The sequence below is a fragment of the Octodon degus genome, unplaced genomic scaffold (genome assembly GCF_000260255.1).
Source record: "Octodon degus isolate 3935 unplaced genomic scaffold, OctDeg1.0 scaffold00102, whole genome shotgun sequence".
In the NCBI taxonomy this organism is placed as follows: domain Eukaryota; kingdom Metazoa; phylum Chordata; class Mammalia; order Rodentia; family Octodontidae; genus Octodon; species Octodon degus.
In genome coordinates, this window is record NW_004524678.1 from 4,822,314 (window position 1) to 4,848,822 (window position 26,509).

Genomic DNA, 26,509 nt, shown 5'->3' on the forward strand with positions numbered 1-26,509 from the left:
TTTTTTGCGGAACCGGGGATTGAACTCAGATCCTTGCATTTGTCAGTCAAGCGCTTATCCTACTGAGCCATCTCCCCGGCCCTTCTAATAGTGTTAAAAGTGACATCTAAATGTAGAAATAGCAGTTTACATGGGAATAAAGGAGTATTTGTGCATTGTTTATGCATATTTCTAATTTATTTAACAAAGATTTATTTAATACCTTTTGGACTCTACTAACACTCAAAAGGACACAATAGGCAAATATGTAAGTTTGTGAGGAAAACTAGATGGGGACGTGATGGGAGGGGAACCACTTGTAATAAGAAAGGAGAACTGTTTAGTTACAATGCCACGTTCTTTTTTTAAAAGTTAGTATGACAAAAGATGGTAATAAAATCGTGGCCATGTTTATGTAAACATTAAAAGAATAAAATTATACACATTCCCTAACTGTATAAATCATTTTTCTCATTCCACTAGGCAGCAATAGCATCTTTGCTCCAGTGCTTTTGCCACAATCAAGTAAGTAGAGTATGAGTTGATTCTAATGAAATGACTGTACTCTGGTTTTTCTTCAGATTGTATAAATCTTTCGCCTTTTACTAATGAAATGACTATGAAAATAGTAATGACTTGGTTAAATTAGCATTTGAATAGTTGGGGACTTAGGAAAACAAGGTTATAATTCCAAGTACCAGAGTTAGGATTTCAGCATATCTTTTGAGGGAATGTAGCTCAGCCTGTACTACTGTGCCATTTTGGAACCAGGAATATTTGTAATAAATATGTGGAATATTCAGGTAAAACATGAAAAACAGTAAAAGAATCTGTTAACAGTGGGCATGAATACCTAGTTCATATCAAATGAAACATATAAAAAATAGATAAATGTTTTATATAACAATCTGAAATCCTTTTTTTTTTTTTTTTTGTGCACTACTAGGGATTGAACACAGACCCTAGCCATTTTTGTTTTCTATTTTGATTCAGTTGCCCACACTGGCTTCAAATTGAGTCTTCCTGCCTCAGCCTCCCAAGTAGCTGGGATTGCAGGTGTATGCCCTGTGCCCAACTTCAGAGACTTTAATTATATAGTAATCACTGGACATTTTACTCTTGTGTGTAACAAAGTTACCCCTCCACCAGAAAAATTTTGAGTATCATCAAGGCTGTGTTAAATGGTACATTACTTATCCCATGTAAATTTTTTTAAATTGGTATATTAATAAAACTTTTGGAGAGCAGTCTGAAAATGGGATATATCTTTTTTTATTTTATTGAGAAATATCAATGAGACCGTTTCAAAGCTGATTCATAGGACAGTTTCAATAATTAATACATTGTACATTGTTATCTTCTTAGTGGTTATGCATAATACAAGAATTAGGCAGGATATCCTGTCCAAACACTATTAGTACAAGTCTTTCTTCTCATTAAATTAGCGAAAGTAGCTGTATATCCTAACTATTCTGTATATACAAATACAAAACGGTCCTTCCTTTGTATCTCCTTTTTTTTGTTTACTCCTGTCAGAGATGGGTATTCCATTGACATCTAAATACTATAGGTGTGTTAATTCAGCAAAAAAATCCAACACAGTCCAGCAGTTCACAATAGTAGTAGGTCATCCACTGAAGTTGTTGACTTGAGCCTTTCACAACTCAGCATATTAATATGACTTTACTTTATATACCTAATTTTTATACTTTTCTGCTGGATGGTTAAGACTAAGATTAAGCAAGACATATATAACAAGAAATGTAACTTTTTTATCTGATAAGGTCAGTCGAGTACCCTCAGGATTTATCCTCTAACCGTGTACCACACTTTGTAGATCCTTTGTCAGTCTCGGCTGTGTGGATGAGTCACAGCCATTGCTTGACCAATTTGCTTTCTGTGAAAGCCTGAGAGAATGTTTTCTCTTCATGTGACTCTCCTTAGGCACACTCTACATCATCGATCCATTCTTCTGTGGCTCCATAATCTGCTTGATCAGAAGATTTAGGGCACAACTGAGTTACATGATGTTACAGTACAGGTTCTCCTATGTCCTGAGTCTTCACTGAGCTTGAAAGGCTAGGGCCAAAATGTTGGCTGACCTTGCGGTCCTTCCTTAAAAATAGGATATATCAAATCACAGAAATGTTTCTTACCAACTTAATAGAAAATTTTCTGCTCATTCTACTCATTGAACATTCCTATCCTGAAACTCTGAAATCCTCTAAAATCAAGCACTTTTTGAGTATTGACATGACAGCCGCAAGTGAAAAGTTCCACATCTTACCTCAGGTGATGAGTCACAGTCACTGCACACATACACAGACACACACGTGTGCACGTGCTTGGATGGGTTGTTTGATTTCCCTGAGCGGGAAGATCCTTCCTGCCCCTTCAGCTGTGAGGCATCTGTCCCATGCAGCCCTTGTTCCCCAGGCCAGGACACCCACAAAGGTAATAAAGTGACCTGAGTGCAGGCCAGAGGACACAGTGGCAAGTCTCTCACTGCGATTTTTGGGGGGGTTTTGCTTCCTTTTTGCTCTATAATTTAAAGATACTGTTTGCTTAATATCTGGTTTAGGTATTCAAGGGAATGCTCTTGTGTGCTTAGTTACCTTGAAACCACCCCCCCGCCCCCCACAGTACCAATGGTATGTCATAGTTTTTAGTCCTAAGTACAGATGTGTGAATACATGAAAGAAAATGATAGTTTATTGGTTGCTTATAAATTTAGAGTCAGGAATAATGGTGATGCCAAATGTATTAGACAGAAATGCTCAGTACTTGAAACTTGAAGGAAAGGTTTATTTTCATGCAGTTTCCAGAGCATTTAGTTTGCTGGCTCCAAGGCAGAAGCAGAGTAATAGGGGGCTATGGTAGAGGAAAGGTACGCTTTAAAAGACATTGTATGGGGCTGGTGAGATGGCTCAGTGGTCTAAAGCACCTACTTAGAACAAGCTAAGCTTAGCAAAGCACAGAGACCTCAGTTCAATCCCCCAGCACCACAGGCCAGCCAGCCCCCCCCCCTGGTGGGCTGAGCTGGCCACACACACACTAAATAAATAAAAAAATAAAAATAAAAGACATTGTATGGTATCTTCTCCTAATATTAGAAACTTTAAAAAGTATATTTCCATTTTCTGTTGACTTAAAAAAAAAAAAAAAGAGGTTTGTACCTATGTTATTTGCTTATTATTTCTTGCTTATATCTTGTAATATGAGAAACTACTTTGGCAGTAACAATACACAATGTACTAACCATTGTTACTCTCCTAAAATCTTGTTTTGAGATTTTGTACCATTGTTTTTTTTTTTTTAAATAAAAATAACTGATTTCAAGAAAAAAAGAAAGAAAGAAAGAAAGAAAGAAAGAAAGAAAGAAAGAAAGAAAAGAAAGGTACTCACCTCAGCCAGCAGAGAGAAGGGAGAAACCAGAGACAGAAATACAGCTTTCTGGGTTCCACCCCAGGAACCCACCTCTTCGCACCAACCCCATCCTCTGCAGCACACTCAACCATAAACTAACAGTGGTTTAGCCCCCATCGTCCAGTCTTTTGAGAGTTCCACGTCTCAGCACATGAGACGTTGGGAGTTTACATCAAAACCGTAATGCTAAACAACCAAAAATTATCTATATTTGTGACTGAGATAGTGGCGCCTTTCTGATAGTTCAACATACACAAACTTCTGTTTCATATACAAAATATATTTAAAATATTGTATAAAGTTATCTCCAGGCTATGTGCATAAGCTGTATAGGAAATACACAGCTGAATTTTGTGTTTAGACTTGGGTCCTATCCCCAAGATATCTCATTATGTATATGCAGATATTGCAAAATCTGAAATCTGAAGCCCCTTTGGTCTAAACCTGCACTTAGTTTATACAAACTACTCTGGTAAGCATGAGGGGAAGAATCCAGTGGCAAAGAAGAAAACAGTGCTGTTTATAGAAAATACCTCAGATGTTTTAGAAAATGTCACATGCATGTAGGTCATGTCATACATCTTAATCTCTTGGTTCTTATACTTCACTAAGGCTGCTTGGTTTCTCATGTGGGTTCTTCTTTATCTTCCCATAATACTATTCCATCTTCCATACTGGAAGGCCCTAGGATCCATTCCTGGACTTTTTTCTTCACACTTGTCACCACGTAAGTGGTAATAATTCCCGAGTTTGTATCTCTAGCTAGAATCTTTCTCCTGATCCCTAGATTCATAATTATCTGATGACCTGTATGACAGTCTTAATTAGGTATTTGATAGAAACCTCAAATTTAATCTCTCCAAGACTAAAGTCTTATCCCCTTCAAATTTGTTTCTCCTTCTGCCTCATCTCAATTCTTATAGTATCCTGTTACTTACCAAAAATATTAGACATATTATGACACAATGCCATGTCTCCTTTTTCTAATACCTCAAATACGACCCATCAATAAATCTTGATTACCCTCAAAATATATTCAGAATAAACCATCTTTTACCATTTTGACTTCTGCTACCTTGGTCTGTTTACTATGCTAGTATCTTAATTTTTACTTTCCCTATTTTTATGCTTTTAATACAAGAGCTAGAATGATCTTTTAGGGTGTAAGTTAGACCTTGATATACTTGTTCATAAAACTGTCCATCTTAATAAAAGCCAAAAGTTCCTTTTCAGGACCATAATAGTTTGGCCTCTTTGATCAGGTAGACATTATCACCCACTGTTGTCGCCTCTGTCTCCTGCTCTGGGTACTCTGCCTCCAGAATACAAGACACATTACTGTATCAGGGCTTCTGCCTCGTTATTCCTTCTTCCTGCAATGTTCTTTATTCCTTTGGCCCACTGGTTTTTTCCCTTTCCTTCTTCCAGTATTTGCTTAATGAGGAAGGAAACTTAATGAGGTCTGTAATCACCCTACTTAAAATTGCTCCCCTCCCAGCTATTTCTACACCTTTCTCCTACTGATATTTCTTAGAATTTTTAGCCATTGTACTTTCACTTATATATTCTCTCCCAAAACCAGAATATAAATTGCTCAAGGATATGAATTGTTGCTTGTTTTGCTTACTCAGCCTACTAATAAGCTGCCCAGAGCCTGGCCTAGAACTTGGGATCCTCTTTTCTCGACCCCTAAGTGCTAGGATTACAGACATTTGCCACCACACCTGGCTAAAAGACCTCTACATGAACAGTTGTTACCATGATTAAAATTAAATTCTTCAACTTCTTTAGCAGCTTAACTCTGTGAACCCAAACTGAGTAGAAGAAAGAGAAGCCTTGATTACTACCTTTACAATAACCATGTAACTGTGATACCAAATAGGGAGTTGGGCCATAATTACAGATTTTTAAAAAGTCATATGAAAAAGATGAAATCATCTAAATGAAAATAATTTTTACTCTGTGTACAGTTGACCTCTCCAAGGGTAATTTTACCTTTATAATTTTTTAAATTTGCTTACATTGGTTATATGTGTACTTTATCATTAAGAGACCTGAAGAGTTATATGATACAGCCTTATGTTTTGGTCTCTTCTATAGAGGTTGTATTACCTGTGTTGCTTATAGCAGCTTCAGTTACTTCAGAAATACATGGTTTCTGCTTAGCATGATCTTTTCTGGATGTTACTTAGTACATAATATACAAACATAGTTTTATTTTAGATTTTACAGAGGCTTTTTGGAGGAGCAGAATCTTCCTAATCTTAACTAAATACTGTTGTATTCCTTTATCTATCACACCTACCAGCTACCAGGCACTGTGATCTATGCCACAGATACAAAAATAAGTGCACACTGTTAAACATAGAGGATAAATAAACCAACATAGATAAGTCTTACATAGAGGACAGATAAGCCAACAGTGAGCTGTGTAACAGATAATACAGCCTGCCAAGTCCCATAGCATAAGTTGCAATGAAATTTTGTTTTATAATTGTACTGTGAATTGTGGTTAAACTAGCCTTTCCTTCTCCCAGAGTCTTTTTTCAGTTCGTGCGGTAGTTTAAATAAACTAAGTGAAGAGCTGCTGGTTCCTCCTCCCCTTCCTCCTCGAAAGAAGTTTGATCATGATGCTTCAAATTCCAAGGTAGTCAACTGCTCTAGGTTTGCCTCCACTTATTTAAAGTTGTGAATCTTCAAAGTAGAGCTCATTTTTATAAAGAACTTGTCAGGTAGATTTTGGCCACCCGTCATGATTTTTTAACGTGTATTGGTTTTTAACAATACTTTTGAAAAATATTTTCAGGAGTTGTTTGTTTTCATAAAAACCTTTCCTAAAAAAAGAAGGTAGACAAATTGACAGTTACTCAGAACATATTCTCTCTGGTACAGCTGGTAAGAACTTTAATGTTTGGAAGACTCTTCAAACTTTCAACCAGTCTTCTCAAATTTAAGTGTGTATGAGAATCTGGACAGCTTGTTAAAGGCAGATTGTTGAACCCACCTCCAGGTTTTCTTTTCTTTTCTTTTCTTTTCTTTTCTTTTTTTATTTTAGGATTTTTTTTTTTTTTGCTCCGAATGCCTTCAGGGCAGGTTTGGCTGGCTTGAGTTGTGGGGATGGAACCACAGCAACCTGAGCCTGACTGTTTTGTTGAAGCAGCCACTTAAAGAACTGAGCTAAGGGGCAGGTCCCCCAGGTTTTCTGATTCAGTAGATCTGAAACAGAGTTCAATAATTTGCTTTTGTAATGAGTTTTCTATACGTGTTGGTGGTCCTGGATCACATTTTGAGAACCACTGCTATCCATGTTACTGAGGAAAGCAGAAGTTGGGCACTATGTCCATGTGCTTTCATGTTTATAAACTATTATTTGCACTTACCTATTACAATTAAAATTTGTAAGTTTCTGAAACACATGAAACAAAGTAACACAGGACAACAATCTTTATGTTCTGAGATTTCAGTTAAAATATCCTGCATGCAAATATTATACTGAGCCCTGAACAAAACTGGAGGTAATTTACAAATTTACTTATCAATTAAACCAGATTAATCTATTTTGCTGTGTGATTCCCAATTTGTTCTGTGCTAGTTTCCTCTGCACTTGTTATGGGTGGGCTTGGGGTCTGAGATTGCATTTTGCTTCTTCTTGTTGTCATTTTGTATAGTACTGTCTTCTGACCTTTGTTGTAGAGCTTTGGTGCAGTTATAACCTTAGCACCTAATGAAATTCAGACGCAGATCTTTTAAGTTTGAGTTTTCCAGTTATGCCTGGCTTGGGTCTAGCTGTTGTGTTCAGCTCCTTCCTGCTTCAGCCCTTGAAGTGAATCTGTTGTGCCCCTGCCCTTGGCCCAGGGGCACAGGGGAGCGCAAAAGCTCTCCCACACACTCCCTGGGCCTGAACTTGGGCTGGATGGGAGGGGTGGAGGTGTCTCGAGAGAGAGGAGCAGAAAGGTTCCCGAGAACAGAGCAGAAAAGCAGATTAATCTTTTTTGAGTCTGTAGATTTAACTTGACACAGAATGTTTTCACTTTTAAAAATTGCCTTATGAGTTTTTCAGGCAAATAGAAATATAACCTAACTTTTTTTTAAGGGAACTATGAAATCTGATGATGACCCACCTGCTATTCCGCCAAGACAGCCTCCTCCCCCAAAGGTAAAACCTAGAGTTCCTGTTCCTCCTGGTGCATTTGATGGGCCTCTTCACAGTCCGCCTCCACCACCGCCAAGAGATCCTCTTCCTGACACCCCTCCTCCAGTTCCCCTTCGGCCTCCAGAACACTTTATAAACTGTCCATTCAATCTTCAGCCTCCTCCACTGGGACATCTGCACAGAGATGTTAGTACGTGTCCAAACTCACCAAGCACTCCTACCACGCCCTCTCCCAGGGTGCCGCGTCGATGCTATGTGCTCAGTTCGAGTCCCAACAGTGTGGTTCATCCCCCAGCTCCCCCTGTTCCCCCGCGGCAGAATTCAAGCCCTCATCTACCAAAACTGCCACCAAAGACGTACAAGCGGGAGCTTTCACACCCCCCATTGTACAGACTGCCTTTGCTAGAAAATGCAGAAACTCCTCAATGACCTTAGCCGTATGTAGTCATTGACACTGGAATAGTATTTGTAAAGTTTTTTAATTTATTCAAAAAGGCATTGTATTTTAGTACTTTTACAAAGAATGCTCTTAAAAATGCTACTGATCAAATAAGCTTTTAAGAATTGGAGAAATAAAAATACAAAAGTCCTTTACCATTATCCTCAGGTGATCAGTAGCATTCCCTTGTCTTGGATCCTCAGTGCTGCCATAAGGCCAGTATAACGAATTTATATTTGCACTGTAGACTCTGCTGAAAAATATGGTTTGAAGTGACAGTGATTGCACTGAAAGGGGATAGTGTTTTGTGGAATGTTTCAAATTTAAGTAATACATGCCTTTTTAAGGCCATGAATTTACACAAGTATAGAGGGTGTATGGTGTTACTGATTTTTAAACAAAAACTCTTTGACATCTAGTTTTTACTTCTAGTTTTTACATCTAGAAGAATTGTGAATAACACCCACTGTTTTTAAACTCTTTAATGCCATGTCTTAAATGCCAGTATTTGCTGCTGAAGACAAAACTGAAAAATAGAATGAAAATGATAGAATGCACTGTTTATTTTGTCAAAATGTAAGCAAAGACTACGTAATCCAATGAGGGAGGGGCAAGGGCATGTATCGCAGATGTGCCTTTTGTTCTTGCAGAGTATGATGATGTCTTTAGCTAATGAGTTGCCTATTGTTTTGGAAAACAAAGTTAATATGCCATATATGTACAGTTTTGTTTATATTGTATATTTAAAGATAATGCTAATAACCTATATAAATTGAAGTGACTTGAGGCCTATAATACAATCTGCTACTTTACTAATTCACAAATTTAAGGAAAAATTTCTTATGGCATAAGAACCAACTACCTTGCCTTCAAAATCACTAGTAACTTTCACTGTAAATCTCATGTTAACAGAAATTTTTTTAAAAATATATTTTTTAGATTGGTAATACTTAAGCCAGCAAATACTTAAAGCTTTATTAAACTTTTTAATCAGAAAAATAAAGCTTCTATTTGCCATCTGGACGCCTTCCTTCAAAGTGATGAGAAGAGTGTGTTGCCGATAGTGCTGTAGCAGCAGTTGTAAAGTAGCCAAAAGCCACGTTGTTTATTTACTGGTCTGTGGCCTTTTTACTGTGCTTTGTATCAGAGTTCTTAACAAGATTAATAAATCACCTCAGTCTTAATTTTTACAAAACTTTTAAAATCTGTGTTTTCATTATATGCAACAAGGGGAGATTGTTAAATCCTCTAGGTAGGTAAGTGTGACGACACACTTTCACTATTTTATGCAACCAAAATTGGATAATCCTAAGGAATTTTAATGATGTAACGTTTTGGGGGGTGTCATCACTGTCAAATTCCGTGGCAAGTTTCCAACCACCATTTGTATGCATTCGTAGAACAAGGTGCACTGTACAAAATTTCTCTGGTAGGATCTGGGAGATTGCCAGGATTTAAGACTAGTAACAACTGTCAGCCTACAAGCCGCCCAAAACACTCTGAAGTTTGCGTATTCCTATAATACTAGCACAATATTGGCCGGAAACGTGATTTAAAAGCCCTCTCCTCAAGCACGCGTGAGCTGGAGCGGGAAAGCGGTCAGAGCGCCGTTCCGACGCGCCGGTCCCGCCGTCTTCCCGGCCCATTGACCTGCGCACGCGCCGTGCCGCCAGGCAGCGCCGGGAGGCGGGCGCGCGGGCGTGACGTCACCGCGCCGCACCTCGTTGCAGCGCGGCGATGGCGTCTCCCCGGGAGTGCGTGCCGGAGGAGCTGGAGGATCCGCTGCGGAGCTTTGTGAGGGTTCTGGAGAAACGCGATGGCACAGTGCTGCGACTGCAGCAGTACGGCTCCGGCGGCGTGGGTTGTGTTGTCTGGGACGCTGCTATTGTCCTTTCCAAATATCTAGAGACGCCGGGGTTCTCGGGCGACGGGACCCACTCGCTGAGCCGCCGGTCGGTGCTGGAGCTGGGGTCGGGCACCGGGGCCGTGGGGCTCATGGCCGCCACGCTCGGGTAAGCGCGGGTGGGAGGGTCGGCGCCCTGCCGGCTTCCCGCCTGAGGCGCGGCTCAGTCTGCGTTATTTTTAGGGCAGATGTTGTGGTCACCGATCTTGAGGAACTGCAAGACTTGCTGAAGATGAATATTAATATGAACAAGCATCTTGTCACTGGTTCTGTTCAAGCCAAGGTACTGAAATGGTTTGTATGGCTTTTCAGCTTGTTTTAAGATAACTATTTCTAGTGTGCCTTAAATTGCATGGTACTAAAAGCATGGTTGATACGAAGGGGCTTTATGGTTCTTTTGCAAAGCAAGAGTATTTGAAAAACAACAGTTAAAAGTACTTGTTTGACATTTTTAAGGGGGTCAGAGGTAGAAGACTTTCCCTGCGCACCGGACTACATACTGATGGCTGACTGCATATATTACGAAGAGGTAAGTGTTAACCGTATTTCGGGCATCCTGCAGCATAGATTCTTCACATTTAACGACTCTGAATTCTCGGTATTTATGGTACATTTGGTGAGGTACTAGAAAACAAGTCTAGGGACTGCATCAGTATATTCACGATTAGCGTAGGCTTTTTGTTTCTACTTATTTATTTATTTAATGTATATGGTACAGGTTCTCACTACCCAGCTCACACTAGTAGTGATCCTCCTGTTTTCAGCCCCCAGCACTGGGATTACAGGTATATGCCACCATGCCCGGTCTCAGGTGCATGGGGGTGGGGCCTGCATGGCCTGGTGTCAGGGATCGAACCCTCGTCGCTCCACTTGCCTAAGCAGGCTCTCAGTCTACTGAGCTATGTCGCTGCCAGCGTAGGCTTTTTGTAAAGCATGTTGAGAAAGCGCTATAGGCGCTTGTCCTAAAGACTGCAGTAAAATTAAAGCCTTCTTATCATTTGAATCTATTGTGAGACACTAATGTAACCTTATTTTTTCCTTAACTATTGCCAGGGAATGTGTTAACCATGATGTTCAGAAAGTTACACTGTAAGAAAAATTCATTGTTAGTGGCCACATTTATTAAATTCATGGGATGATTTTTCTTTACCAGTTATATACTATTGTGGGCATCATTTTTAAAATACTGGGCGTTAAATCAACTCATGTTCAAACTAGGTTCAGATTGCTTTTGTAGAGTAAATTGTTGATTGAAGTCAGTGTTATTTTCTCACGGAAAATAACATTCAGTCATTTGAATTTTTTTTCTGGAAAGTGAAATCAACATGATTGTTGATTAGTTGAGAAGAGTTTAGCAATTGGTAGTTACAGAAGTTTTAGAACTTGTGCTTCATTGAATTCACTCAGAGATAAACGAATTATAGGGGAGCTGGACAGGCGGGATAGTTCAGTGGTCTAAAGCACCTGCCTAGGCAAGCTTAGGCAGAGTGCAGGGACCGTGATTCAATCCCTGGCACCACATGCTGTGCCAGCCCCACCCCTAAGGCAGGCTGAGCCCCCACCCAAAAAATAAATTAACTAAATAAATAAATTATAGGGGAATTAATCCTGCACTTACACACACCCAATCTCTTTTATAATGGAACATTTGCTGGGAAGATAGCTCAGTGGTCTAAGTTCCTGCCTGGCAAACTCAAGGACCCAGATTTGATCCCCAGTACTGCATGCCATGCCAGCTGCCTAGCAAGACCCTGTACCAAATAAATAAGAGATTCTAATGGAATGTTTTTGGAGTCATAAAAAATATATTTCTCTCTAAATTTAGTCTTTGGAGCCACTGCTGAAAACTCTAAAAGATCTCAGTGGATCTGAAACTTGTATTATATGTTGCTATGAACAGCGTACAATGGGAAAAAATCCAGAAATTGAGAAAAAATATTTTGAGGTAAGTACTCCGTTAGATCTTCGTAGTGGTTATTGTTCAGAGAGACTCTGTGTGACTGTTGTCATATTTTATGACAGATTTAGAAGGGGAAAACAGTTTGTGTAGCCCCACGGAGAGAAAGGTTCCAGTACAACTCACAGTTCTGCAAAGGCCCCCTTTGTATTTATCTTTTATGGCCCTTCATTTCTCTTTTCTAATTCTAATTTTCTAATTGAAACCGTATCCACAAAATGACGTAAAATAATAATGGTGACAGTCTTTTCTGAGGAAGCTTTTAATCCTTATTAATATGAAATGGGCTTTTGGGAGCATATCAGTAATAGATACACTGCTTTTAAAGACTACATGGTAGAAATATGGAGGTGATAAGTTTTTATTTCTGTGTTTTTGTGAAACTTCTTAGCTGTGTATCTGTCTATTTTCAGGGTCTTTTTGAAAACTAAAAATTAACAGGAAGTTGCAAAAGTTGCAAACAGCACTTACATGGCTTTTACCCTTTTCCACCAGTTGTTTTTTTTTTTTAATATTTATTTTTATTTATTACATTTATTTATTGTGTGTGTGTGGCCAGCTCAGCCCACCAGGGGGCGGGGCTGGCTGGCATGTGGTGCTGGGGATCGAACCGTGGTCCCTGTGCTTTGCCAAGCTTGTTTCAAGTAGGTGCTTTAGACCACTGAGCCATCTCTCCAGCCCTTTTCCACCAGTTTGATCTAGAATTTATGTGGGCAAAAATTTATCCTAGGGACTGGGGCGTTGGTTCAGCAGCATAAGCTCCTGAGTTCAATCCCTGGTACCACACACAAAACAAGAATTTATCCTATTGCAAATAATTTTTTGAAGATACATTTGTATGGTGCTGCCGTTTTTGTCTGTTGAAAGGACTAATTTAGCTTAATAAAGCCAATATATGACTTGGTCAGATATCAGTCTACATTGCTTGTTTTTCTTATATACCCTGCTTTCTGTTATAATTAATACATGTTATCTGTACAAACTGGGTTTTGCTGTTAAAATTTTCATATGTGTGTATTTTATTCCTTGTGATCATATCCACCCTCTGTTTTACCTTCTGTTCCCTTCCCTGTGCTTTCCCTCTTTCTGGTCCCCTTCTTTAAAAGTCCCTGTTCTACTTTCAGGTCATCTGCCTTCAAGGGGGCTTGCCTTTCTGTCTGGCCTACATTACTTAACCAGATGTACTTCATTTCCATCCATTTTCCTGCATTCTTTGTAGCTGAATAATACTGCATTGTGTGTGTGTGTGTGTGTGTGTGTGTGTGTGTGTGCCATATTTTCTTTGTCCACCTGTTGACTGATTTCATATCTTGGCTGTTATGAACAGCTTCACAATAAAAATGCATATGCAGGTATTGCTTTTGGTCGCTGACTTCACTTTATTTGAGTATATACCTAGGAGTGGCAGAGCTAGATCACATTCTATTTTTAGTTTTTTTAAGTACCTTCTATAGTCAGAACAAGCCTACAGTAGTCTCACCTCCTTAGTTTAGAGATCTAGTTTCACAAGCAAGCTTCTAACACCACTGTAAAAACAATAAAAAATTTAAGTTTAATAAACTGTTCATGGACACAGTTACATAGAAGAAAGAGAAAGTACAGAAAGTTATACCACCAGCTCAGAAGAGCTTCAGTGTCTGAAATTCCAACCCCCTAACACTTGCGGTCCGTTACCTGGCTTTCAGGCGCCTAACTGGGAAGAGTTGGGGCAGTGTGCTCTCTCGGTGGCTGCTTCTCTGTGGACGACCTCCCCCAACACTGAGGCTCCTTAGTAGTTGAGACAAGAGTGGCAATGTCCCAACTTAGTCAGTGGCCAGCAGCAGGGAGTTTGTGGCTCCTAAGCACTGACCAAGGACCTGAGGGAATAAACATCTGAGTCTGCTTGAATAGGAAAGTGATTTCCTAGAGAGCTGGTCAAGCTTGCGAGGAGTTTCTGGTCATGGCAAGATAATCTGCTGGGCACCCAGTAGTTGATCGTTAGAGCACAGCCATGACACTGCATTGTGAACAAGGACAACCTTTTTAGGCTTAACTTTAAACCTGCACCTTCTCACTGTTTTCTGTAGCGATTGTATAATTTCCCTTCCCTCAGATAACGTAGAGGCTCGTTCTCTGCATCCTTTCTGGTGTGGTATTCTTTAGGTACCATAGCCATTCTGACCAGGTTGAGATAGAATCTCTGTAGGGTGGCCAGAGATTGAGCATTTTTCTCACATTTATTGGCCATTTTTACTTCTTTTGGGAAGAGTGTTCATAGCATGTGGCCGTTTTATGTTGGACTCTTTCTTTTTTTATTTCCTTATATATTCTGATGATTAATCTGCTGGCAGACTTTCTCCCATTCTATAGGTTGTCTCTTCACTGTTTCCTTTATGATGCTTTTTAATTTCATGTTATAATACTTCATATAATTTCATGTTATAATACTTTATCTTGCCTGGTTGCTCTGGATGAAATTTCAGATACTGTATTAAGAGTGGTCAGAGTAGACACCCATGTCTTATTTCTGATTTTAAAAGAAATGCTTTCAGTTTGTCTCCATTCAGTGTGGTGTTGGCTGTGAATTTGTCAACTACGGCTGTTTTTATATTGAGATGATTCTTCTGTACCTATTCACAGCTTTTATCATAAAGAGATGTTAAATTTTGTTCTAGACCTTTTCTGAATCCACTGAGATGCTAGTGTGATTTTACTGTTGATTCTATTCATATGTTATATTGTGTTTGATTTGCACATTGTGTTACTTTTCTCTTACTAAGACAAAAACACCTGACACCCAAACTTAAAGGTGAACAGATTTATTTAGCTCACGGTTCATGGAGGTTTCAGTCCATAAGCACCTGGCTCTAAGGCAGGGTGGCAGGCAGGCATCTCAGAGGAGAAGCAGCTCATGGCAGGCAGAAGGGGTGGCCACAGCTCTTTCTGTCGCTTGTAGCTTGCCCAGGCTGCCCACGCTGAGGGAATGTAGCGCTCACATCCTCAGGCTAGTACCGTCAATCCTAGCACTGCCAAGTCCAGCGTCACATGCTCTGGATCCCACCCGTCTGGAAAAGGCCCACCTAAACCACGTGAGACTTTGGAGAAACATCTGAAACACAAGCTGGATAACATAGCAAACCATCCCTGCATCATTACATCATTTGTTTCTTAAATATGAAAAATGTCACTGAACTTTAAAATGAAATGTGATTAAGATTGGCAGGGACAGTACTAAGGCATTGAACCAAAGGTCTTTGCCCTGAGCTATATCCAAGTCTTTTTTTTAAATGTTGAAATAGGGTCTCACTAAGTTGCAGAGTTACACAGGCAGGGCTTGGACTGTAGATTCTTTTGCCTCTGCCTTCCAGAGTGCTGGGTGCCACCACACCCAGTTTGAAATTTTAATACTCTGAAGCAGTGTTTACTGAGGTAAAACATAGGTTAAAAATTACATACATCAAGGGGCTGGTGAGATGGCTCAGTGGTCTAAAGCACCTACTTAGAACAAGTTTAGCAAAGCACAGGGACCGCTGTTCAATCCCCCAGCACCACATGCCACCCCCGCCCCCTGGTGGGCTGAGCTGGCCACACACACACAAATAAATAAATTAAAAAAAATTACATCAAGTGCTTAACTCAATTTTTCACATATGTATATGTGATTATTACTCAACATAAGGATGTGGAACATTTTCAAGATCTCAGAATTCCTCCACATTGTCCTTCAGTTAGTACTCCTTTAGAGGTAATTGCCATTGTGATTTATATCACCACAGGTCATATTATTAAGTTTGAAGTATATTTCCTTTAAATTTATAGCTTCTTCAGCTAGACTTTGAGTTTGAAAAAATTCCTTTGGAAAAACATGATGAAGAATATCGAAGTGAAGATATTCATATTATATACATCAGAAAGAAGAAATCAGTAAGTACACCTCCAGTTCTTGATCCTCTTGAGATTTCATCATCCAGTCACTGTCTTGGGGCTTAATGTGTAGTCAGGGCCTTGGTTTTAATGTGTTAAAATAGCTATGATAATTCTCCTGGGGGCCAGGGAGATAGCTCAGTGGCTTAAGCACCTGCCTGGCAAGTACACAGTCCTGAGTTCAATCCCCAGTACCGAAACAAAAGATCATTCACTGGGTTCAGGCACAGATGCATAACAGTAAGGTTACTTAATCTTACTTGCTTTGGGCGCTTATTCGGAAGTATGTGGGCTCCTGTTTGTGTGGTGCTGGCATCTGCACAGGGCCACACACATGCCAGGCAAGTGCTCTGCCACTCAGCTAAGCCCCCAGCCTGGCAAGTCTGTGGCACGCTGACGTTTTCACCTGTGAATGATAGAGCGTTGTGCTTAGGTGTGTTTGCGGTTGTTGTCGCACAGTAACTGGCATATGGTTTTCATCCATGGTTGTCTGGCTCTGTCTCGGTGCCTACGGTAGGGTATTTCCTAGTGTGATCATCTGGTGGAGGTTAGCTGAGAACCAAAAGAGGAAGGGGCAGGGTGCTGCCGGTCCCTCGAAGGGAACCCATGGTGGCCAGAGGCCTCCCATTAACTAGGCCTTGCTGTAGGTTTCTGCCACTTTCCTTCAATGCCTTGCACTAGAAATTATGTTTTTAATACGTGGACTTTTGGGGGACACTTAGCTGCAAAACCTCAGACAGGTGACTGAGCTCTAAGTTTCTTTTATCTCCATGAGATTTTAAAATGCCAATTTTAACCTTTTTAAACTTTGCCCAGTCATTCAAAGAAAAAAGTTTTTTAACAAGTTATATCTAGGCAGATCTTCCCATAAGAAAAGTGCACTGAATTAAGTAGAATTTATGCGTGTTCCTCCTTTGTGGTGCTGCCTGACACAAGTTGCCATCTGTGACCCCTGCTCAGGCCCTGTGGAAGGAAAGAATACCCGTCCATTTTGTGTGCCCAGCATCTTTTATAAACATGACTGGTGTAAGGGAGAGACATAAAAATTTTATGAATTAACAACACTAACATTTAGTAATCCTCATTTATTTCTATTTGCTTTCATTTTGTTCAACACGAAGCTTCTTAATTATGTGAGTAGTAGTCAAAAGCACATGCAGCTTATTTAAGCATCAAGAGTAGGTGTTAGGACTAAATCTAGGAAAAGAAAGTAATAAGATTAGTAGCTCAAACACATTTTTTTGGCATGCTGCTGAGGTATAAAGAAAAACTTTTATCTCTTTAAGAGATCTAGTTTTGTCTGAAGCTGTTGTGCAATTTGAAAAGTAACATGTTTTTGAAATAAAGAGGTGCATAAACCATTGCAACTTTCTGATTTTAAATGTTTCATTGAAAAAGAAGCCCCATACCTGCTTCACAGCATCCGCTGTAGTGCCCTAGTGCCCAGCCGCCGAAGCCTGTCTTGTCTGAACCTGTGGCTTTGTCTTTTCTGCACAGTCATATCAGTGGAATCACATTTCTTTCATGGAGTTTCCATACTGTAGCATGCTGCAGCCTTTTGCTCCTTTTAATGTCTGAATAATACTCCTTTGTGTGGAGATACAGGTACATCTCTTTTTAAAAATCATTTATTTACTTAGGTTTCGCTCTGCAGCTCAGACTCGTAGTGATCCTCTTGTCTCAGCCTCCTCAGCACTGGGATCATAGGCGTGCATCACCAGGCCCAGTTTCAGTGACTGGCAAGGCACACCCAGGGTTCTGGGGCCAGCAAGGCATGCAGTACCACGTAGACTGCCGAGCTATCTCCCCAGCCCGGTGTAGGTACACCCACTCACTGTTCCCCTTTTGGCCATAATGAGTAATGCTGCTGTGCACATTCACATGGAAGGTCTTTCTGTAAGTGTATGTTTTCAGTACTCTTAGGCATATAGCTAAAGTGGTATTGCTAGGTTTTTATCTTGGTTACTTGTTGCTGAGACAAAAATCCCTGACACCCAAAGCTAAAGGTGAAGAGGCTTATTTGGCTCACAGTCGTAGAGGTTTCAGCTCATAGGTGTCTGGCTCCAAGGTGGGGTGGGGTGGCAGAGGAGAAACTGGTTATGGCAAGCAGAAGACAGCAAAAGCAAGCGAGAAGCCCCGAGCGACAGTAGCAGCTTCTTTCTGCCCCCTTTATATTCTTATCTCAGGTTCCTGGCTTGGGGAGAGGCCAAGCTCATCACTAGGAATCACACACTATCAATCGCTGCATCACGCATTGTAGATTGAGCACCCCTGTAAAAGCCCCCTCTGTGAGCGCATGAGGCTTCGGGGCACATCTAGAATACATCATAGCAGTCATGTAGGAGCTCTGTGTTTAACCTGTTGAGGAATATTCCAAAGCTGCTGTTCACCAGTGACAGCAAACTTTTTAAAGCTTTCAGTGGTAGCCGCTGGCTGTGGCATGCGTGCTGTACGCCTGCCTCCCTGCACTAGACCATTTGCACTTCCCACAGGTGGCGTGCAAGGGTACCCAGGTCTCCGCTGCCTTAGCGAGAGTTGCTGTTGTCTGTCATTTTAAGTCTAGCCATCTTAGTGGGTGTGAAATGGGATCTCGTTGTAGTTTTTATTCTCATTCTCCTAATAACTACTGATGTTGAGTATCTGGTATCTAGAGAACTACTTTGCCCATTTGTAAGTGGAATTACTTGTCTTTCTACTGTTGAGTTTAGGAGTTCTTTACACACCTTAGATACTAGACACCAGTTGTGTGACTTGCAGGTACATTCATTTTGTGGGTTGTCTTTTTAATTTTTGATAGTATATCTTCTGTAGCACACAGGTTTGCAGTGTTAATCATGTCTAATATTTCTCTTTTCCTTGGTTGGTTGTACTTGGGTGTCTGCTGAGCACCGTTTGTAAACATTAGACATGGTGGTTCACTTGAATTGTGTTTAGCCACTGCTGGGCATATTGTCCAGTACCAAAGTACCCAGTAAGTGCTGAGTTGGTGAGGAGAAATCAACCTTTTGTATCCATTGTTTTCTTATAGAAATTGCCATCATGAAAACTTGAGCAGCGTTACCCAGGCCTTTGCCAGTGTGGGTAAGCTAACCACGGGAATGCAGCATGGGAATGCGGCATGGGAAGATTGTTCACAGACTTTTCCAGCATGTCCTTAGAGATCCGAGATGTGGATGACAAGCACCACGGGCTGCCTGCCATGTGAAACGTACTGCCTGCCTGCCAGTGAGGCTGAAACCCAGCTTAGGTTTACTTAGCTCACCATCAAGTTCTGCTTAAGAGAAACTTTGAGAATCCATCCCTCAGCATTGGTATTGAGGTCAGCCGAAGTCTGCCAAAAATAGTGAAGCAGCGTGATTAACTCAACACTTTCCAGGCGAAAAGATAAATCGAATCCATTTCTGAAGACACATACCTGTTACTATATAATAATGTTTTAAATTCAAACAAGTACATTTTAGTTTGTCTTCAAGATAGGATAAATTTAGAAGATTCACTTTGCATAATTATGAGTAGTTTTATCTTCTGCTTCATATATCTTTACCACGTAAATGTTCTTTAAAAAAACCCTAAGACTGTTGTCTTGTGTTCTTCTGTTAGCTCAAGTCTTATTCTCATTCGTCACCATAGATCTGTGACAAATCAAGAGATTAGGGGAGTAAGGGGTACTGAATTTCTGCCTGATCTTCACTGGAAATGGAGTGAGAATAGAAAGTCCAGTTCGAGGTGCACGCACTTCCACAGCTTGTGCAGTTTTCCTCGTGTGCATAGTCAGAGAAGTAGCGTAAAGATGCCAGTGTTAGGTGAGCCTGTTTATCTGAGACAGTGAAAGATTGCTGGACAGCCTTGAGTGTAGTGCCGTGCACGACTGCCCAGTGGTTTTTCCTCTGGAGGTGTGCTCTGTTGCCATAATCATCTGCGTAGACTGAGCTTCAAGGTCTTCTCGCCATATCCCTTCCAAAGAGCAGGAGCCAGATGCAATCTGGGAACTTACGGGCAGTGGTGCTTGGTGGCATGTTTACGTGTTAAAATAAACATTGTTCTTAAGACCTTGGGCTTGGTGGATCTTATAAAAATAGCTTTGAAGAAAATAAATATTCTGAAGCAGGTAAGTGCTTTTCAGAAAAAGAACAAAAGCAGCTGTTCAGCAACTGAGAATCAAAGCATAGTTTTTTCCTGTCAGGCTCACTTAAATCTTTACCGTTTGCTCTGCTGTTCCTTTTCAGATAGTATGTTCATATTGCCTTACCATGTTGGTAAGCAGTACTCCTCACACAGTGTGAAGCTTTGGTAATTACTAGCCGTCACCATTATTAATGAGATCTAAGGACAAATGCCCACTTTCTCGCTGCTTCCATAACATTATGAAACTTGTTTTAAAAAATAAGTAGTAAGTTGGCCCAGTTCCTCACATCCCCGTTATGCCCTCCCCCCCTTTGAACATGTGTGCCCTCACGCTTGGGCCCCTCAATTCACCGTAGGAAAGCCCAGCTGCTTTACCCCAGACGCTGTGATTTGCAGTCTGGCTCTTCCCAAGGAGTCAGGCTGCACCGCTCTCCCTGGGCTTGGCTGCCCGCAGCCCTGCCTCCGCGGCCCTTCCCTGTCCTGCTAGCCCCACTCCTAGCCTGTTGCCTCCACTTGCATACCTTGGTAACAAAGCAGAGAGAGACTGCTGCTATTATAGAAAGATGTGGTCGTCATGGGACCAGAGGACAGTGCAGGCCTGCTGTGGGAGCAGCCAGCAAGGAATGTCACGCTCACTACCCACTGATCTGCATACAGCCGGGGAAGCTGGGAGAGCTCCCACTCGAAGAGCACTGTTCGGAATGGGGTTTAGTTTGTTGAGCAAGGGAACAGTGTTCTACACTCAGAATCCGCAGAAGGAGGAATCCAGGATATGAACTCTGGGTGTGGAGATAGAATCAGAGAAGTGAAGTGGGCACTGGGAGGCAGAGAACTGATGAGTTGGGGGCTGAAACACTTAAGCAGCAACATGGGACGAAAAGGCAGGTGCATGAGGTGTGACCCTGCCAGCAGGACGCCGCAGCACACAGCTGGCCACGCGTGTGGAGCTGCCGTGCCTGGAGAAGCGGCCCGAGAGTGAGCATGTGGGCGCTGCAGAGCAGAGTGCCTGCAGCGGTTAGGGAAAGGATGGCAACCCCAGGAAGTGGTGCTTCTCAGGTCAGGCTCATGAGGCCACCTGGCAGTGACAGCGAGAAAAAGCCACTCTCAGTCCCCCTCCCACTCAGTGCGGATGTGACCCTGTTCAGGTGGTCCAGTAGGTGTTGACATTTAAGGTGAAAAGCACGCAATAAGAAAACAGTAGTGTCTACTGCCCAAGGGGAAGAGGACAGAGAGATATTTTAAAATCTTGTGATTAGAGTGGAGAAATTTGAATCTGATACGGACTGCTCTGAAGTAGGCAGGATGAACAGGACCAAGCTTCAGAAACTGAAACAGGCTGTTAAAATACTGTACTTGGAAAATGAAGATGGTCCTGCTCAAGAGCAAGAGGAGAGTTGATGCTGGAGAAAGCAAGCTGCTGCAGGTTTTGCCTTTGTGACTTGAGGCTTGTGCACACTGGCCCTACACATCTTTGAGGTCCCGCAGCTGTATGTCTTAATCTGTAGCTCTTATTCAGGGTTCTGTAGATCGTGTGTCTCATGAATTTGGAGGTCAAGCTAGGCTAGTTTCTTTCTTTCTTTTTTTTTTTTTTTTGCGGAACTGGGGATTGAACTCAGATCCTTGCGTTTGCCAGTCAAATGCTTACCTACTGAGCCATCTCCCTGGCCCCTAGGCTAGTTTCTAATAAGTGTTAGCAGTCTAGAGTGGTAGCAGGCTAGGTTTTCAATTTTTTTATCCTTGAAGTTTTCCTTATTGATAACTAAATCTGCTACTGACTCATTTCAGATATTCAAAGAAAAATGTCATTGAAATTTAACTGTCATTCAAAAAGTTTCCTGTAGATGGCATTACTTGACTTTGTCATTAAATAGTTCATAGCAGAGAAGTGGTGAAATATTTTGAGTAGCAATCATACTTGCATTTTTTAAGGTGACTTAAACTTGATTTAAAAATAATCCTACCTATTATATTTCTTTTCAGAAGATAGCATGTAGAAGTAAAATGGTCATCTTTGTTGCAAAGTTGTATTTGGTTTGCTTTCTGTTTTATTATTAATTTTTTGAATGGCATTCAAAAAGCCACATAATCTGCAATTCATAAAACTTTTTTTTTTTTTTTTTTGCTATTGATATCTTCTGTGAAAGGGAGGCACAAGACTAAGTGAGTTCAAGTGAAGTTCTGAAAATTCACCTTGAGAGTACTTTTACATAATGCATAGTTTTACATCTGAGGGACTTGAAACTTCTAATTAATTCTAATTAGTTTCTCAAGCCAGTGCTCCTTCCTCATTAGAGCAGTAGTTACCACATCACAAGAGTGAGGTTCTGTCTTCGACTTGGCTCAGCCTTGCAACCTTAGGCCAGCCATGTGGCTTTGGGGTTTTTTGTTTGTTTTTCCTCAAGAAGCACTGGGAAAGCGCTTGCCTGGCAAGCTCAAGGGCCTGAGTTCAATCCCTGGTTCTGCAAAAAAAAAAAAAAAAAAAAAAAAAAAAAAGAAGCACTGGGATTTGAGTTCCGATTCATTGATAACAAAAGTAAAAGCGTGTTGGTAGAGTTCTGTGAAGATCTAGTGAGTCCCCTTCAGTTATGAGGTGCAGTCAGAGTACTATACTGTTAATAAGATATCACAGATACTAGACTGAAAAATGTGCCGGAGCAGGTTGTCTGTATGGTAGTGATTTTCTCATGTGTGTTCTGAAACCGGGCAGAGGAGAGGCCCAGCAGCCGAGTGTCTGCATTTGAACCACAGTATTTAACCAGCTTTGTCACTGGAAGTTACTGACACTCCCTGTATCTCATTTTCTCATATTTGAATTGAGGATCATAGTCGTGTCCACCTCATAGGTTGCTGTGGGAATCAAAATAGCTTAAAACATGTCGCACGCTTCGGGTATACGGCACGCGGTAGCTGTTCAATAAGCGTGATCGTGGCGGGACTGCGATTCCAGGTGGCGCCTGCGAAGTGTGTGATGATGCGGTCAGCTTCATCTGCTGCGGTGCGAAGGTAGGGCGGAGAGTGTACAGAAGCCGCTGGGAAGAGGCAGCTGGGATGGAGAGGTGAGAGCGTCGCTCCTCAGTGCCGCCGGGGGAACAAGTCAGCAAATGCAGAAGAGGAAAACACGGCAGAAGAAAAGGCATTGGGGGTCATTTTTACAGTTCTAAAGGAAGTGCCGTGAGCGTTCAAAGGCCAGTAGGAACAGGATGTCCTGGATTTGCTGGCTGGAGCTTCAAACTTAACATTCCTCTGCTTTGCTTGCTAGACCTGAGAGCAGTTATGGAGCAGTAAAGAACAGCCCAAGGTCATTTTTCTAAGGTCTGGGACTTTCCTGTACCTAACATTATTTTCAGAGTTCAGAGGTATTAATCTATATAATCCCCCCCTTTTTTTTTTTGGTACTGAGAATCGAAGTCAGGGCCTGTGCTCGTCAGGCAGGTGCTGTGCTCCGGAGCTCTGTGCCGGTCCTGGTGTTAATCCAAAATTAGAATTTGGCAGCAGTAGCTTCATGGAGCACGATCTTTCCTGTGTGCTAAGTGTCTGTGTTGGGATGCAGGGACCCCCAGTTCCTCAGGCTCCCTGATTGCATCCTTCACGACAGAATAGGCACTTTTGCTACACCATCAGCCAGTGCAAGGTGGCACACAGACTTTTCTGCATCATACTCAGCTTTGGGGATTGAACTCATGCCCTTGTGCTTGCCCGGCAAGTGTTTATTCTACTGAGCTATCTCCCCGGCCCCCATATTCAGCTTTCAAGTTGGTAGAAAAAAATCATTTGTGAATACTCATCTGCTAGTCTTAACTTTTAGAAACCTTTCTTATCAGAAACTTATTTTTTAAAAAAAGTCAATTTGTATTTTTTAGTATTCACATTGTTGAAAGTATTCTTCCTTACCAAGCAAGTTTAAAAACATTTGAGAAGGGCCAGAGAGATAGCTCAGCAGACTAAGTGCCTGCTTAGGCAAGCGCAGGGACTGGGGTTCAATCCCTGGTACCACATGCCGTACTGGCCTGGCCCCGCCCCTGAGAGTGCTAAGCGGGTGACCAGACTGGGCATGGTGGCCTGCGCCTGTAATCCCAGAGCAGGGGAGTCTAAAAACAGGAGGATTACTATAAGTCTGATCTGTGTAGTAAGACCCTGTGTCAAATACATTTATAATAATAAATGAAAACATTTGAGGTAAAACCTGACCTAGACACAACTCTGGTGGATGTAAATGTTTGAGTAGCTGGCAGATTCCAGGTTATTAGTGCTAATGAGCTGCAACTGTTAAAACACTTGATGGCTGAGTGTTTGGAAACACTCTAGTGATTTCTTTTTAGAAAGTCAACTTTATTTATTTTGTCCTTTTGAAACAGGGTCTCACCATGCAGTTCAGGCTGGCCTTAAGCTCACTCTGTAGTCCAGGCTAGTCTCTTAACTCACAGCAATCCTCCTGCCTCAGCCGCCTGAATGCTGGGATTACGGGGGTGCACCACCACCACGCCCAGCCCAGAAAGCTAATTTTAATGTTATTACTATTTTTGGTACCAGGGATCAAACTCAGAACCCTGTGCTTGCCAGGCAGGTGCTTAAACCAGTGAGCTGTCTCCCCAACCCTAGAAAGCTAATTTGAAAGCTCAGATTTGTGAGCGCAGTGAAAGCCCAGCATCCGTGGTTCCCTGCCCACGCGTTGACTTAACCATCCTATGATCAGGGATGACCAGAGTTGTATGTAACGTGGGAACAATCTGTGTACTACATTCCGTACTCAGCCTGGTTCTTTCAGAGGATGTGTGTGCTTTGCGGACAGGCTTGTGCTGAATGTGCAGAACAGCTGCGTGCTGAAGTGTTCTAAGGATCGTACCACCCGTCACTCAAGCTTGGGGGAGAAGCTTTCCATTTACACGCAGCATTAGAGTAAAGGATAATCTCGGCAGAGAATTCACATAGAACATGGGGCAGGTTTCTAGAAACATAAAAACAAGAAGAAGTTTAGCACTGCCACAAATGATAAATGTTTAACCAGAAAATGTGTTAGATTTCAGTGATATTCATGAATATTAATACAGCTGTATTTTTTAAAATATCTTCCTAAATCTTATAAGGATTTTTAAAAATTCTATTGTAAAAACACAAGCTGGGACAGTCTGTTTTTCCTCTCAATTGGTCACCACCTACTTCAGCTCTGTGTCCTTGGGCAGTTTAAACTTCTCATTGTAGTTCCTCTTTCCATAAAACGGGAATGGTGTCCTCTGACCAGCACCGTGCTGGTGGTTATGCTAGACCCTGTATGAGAGGCAGGACGGTAACAGGCCTGAGCCCTTCCCTCTGAGAATTAGACCTGGAGCTAATTCTGTGGGCTGGAGAGAGCCCAAGTAACCCCCCATTCAGATACCTCAGTCGTCAGAAAAGAGTATGTGCTTGTCACTTACCTTTGTGTCCCACCCAGACCCCACTTCCTCCTTTGGACTCCACCTTTGTCGCAGAAAAAAACCAGAGCAACAAGGGCCAGCGAGATAGCTCAGCGGATCAAACGCTTTCTTAGGCAAAGCGCAAGAGCCAGGGTTCAATCCCTGGTACTGCATGCTGCACCAGCCCCGCCCCAGGTGCGCTGAGCAGGTGATGGAGTCTGGGTGTGGTGGCACGAGCCTGTAATCCTAGCACTAGGGAGGCAGAAAATAGGAGGATCACTACGAGTTTGAGCTGTAGTGAGACCCAGCACACACACACACACACACACACACACACACACACAACCACCTAAAAAAGCCAGAGCATCAGTCCACTCATGAAAACACGAAGGTCCTAGGACAGCAGAAAGTACCAGTGAAGCTCTGGAGACCCCACAAAATACTTAGCAGATTAAACATGGTTTGTTGTCTTTTGAGTTTCCCCACAGTTAACTCGGAGCTAAGTTCCTGTGTGTAGGGTCCGCAGCACCTGGTATTCAGAGATCCCTGTTGCATTTTCTCTGCTCTTCTCAGCAAATCCACCACCTATGGCTTCCTTGAAACACTTTTTTTCTTCAGTTATCAGGCACTGTGCTGAGTGGGTGTGGAGTGCACATCAGTACTCTGCTGGGGACAAGCCAATAAGGTGCCTCCCATTCCTTGAGTTGCTCACTCACCTGTGATAAGAGACATAGTTTAAAAAACAACCAGGACCCGGAGAGATAGCTCAATAGAATAAGCACTTGCCTGGCAAGCTCAGGGTCCTGAGTTCAATCCCCAGTACCGAAAACAAACCACTCTGCAATTCTGGGAGGAGTGTCATAGTAGAGCTACGCACTAGCTGTGGTGGCAGTGCAGAGCTGGTGTGGTAGGTCCCGACGTGGTCAGGGATGCATTCACGAAGAGGACTGGTTAATGGACTTTTTGAGGGATGGCATGAAACTCACTGGACACCCCATCAGGTGTTCTAGACAAATATGTCATCAGACGTGGTTCAGGGGGGTTGGAGTCCAGGGTGTGTAGGCAGGGGCTGATTGGTTGGCAGGAGTGTACGTTGGATTCTTTAAGGAGTGAGAGGCTGTTGAAATGCGTTAAGCCAAAAAGTCACTTGGTGAAGTTGTTTTAGGTCACGGTGTGGGGGCCACAGAAGGGCAAGAAATGGAGCAAAGAGGTCAGGAAGGGGTGAGGCTGGGGG

The 26,509-nt window shown here is 41.9% G+C and overlaps 1 protein-coding gene across 2 annotated transcripts; it reads left to right on the top strand.

Annotated features, from left to right (window-relative positions):
• The first annotated feature begins 9,694 nt into the window (after positions 1-9,694).
• On the top strand, positions 9,695-19,340 carry Vcpkmt (valosin containing protein lysine methyltransferase). 2 transcript variants are annotated; one of them, XM_023723721.1, is made up of 6 exons: positions 9,695-10,009; positions 10,084-10,194; positions 10,357-10,429; positions 11,726-11,845; positions 15,656-15,760; positions 18,789-19,340. In XM_023723721.1, exons 1-6 carry the CDS (start codon positions 9,735-9,737, stop codon positions 18,801-18,803), a joined length of 699 nt encoding a protein of 232 aa, XP_023579489.1. In that variant the 5' UTR covers positions 9,695-9,734; the 3' UTR covers positions 18,804-19,340. The 2 variants fall into 2 exon arrangements, with proteins under 2 accessions (XP_023579489.1, XP_023579491.1); XM_023723723.1 differs by lacking the exons at positions 15,656-15,760; positions 18,789-19,340 and adding an exon at positions 12,982-13,166.
• Positions 19,341-26,509: the final 7,169 nt, after the last annotated feature.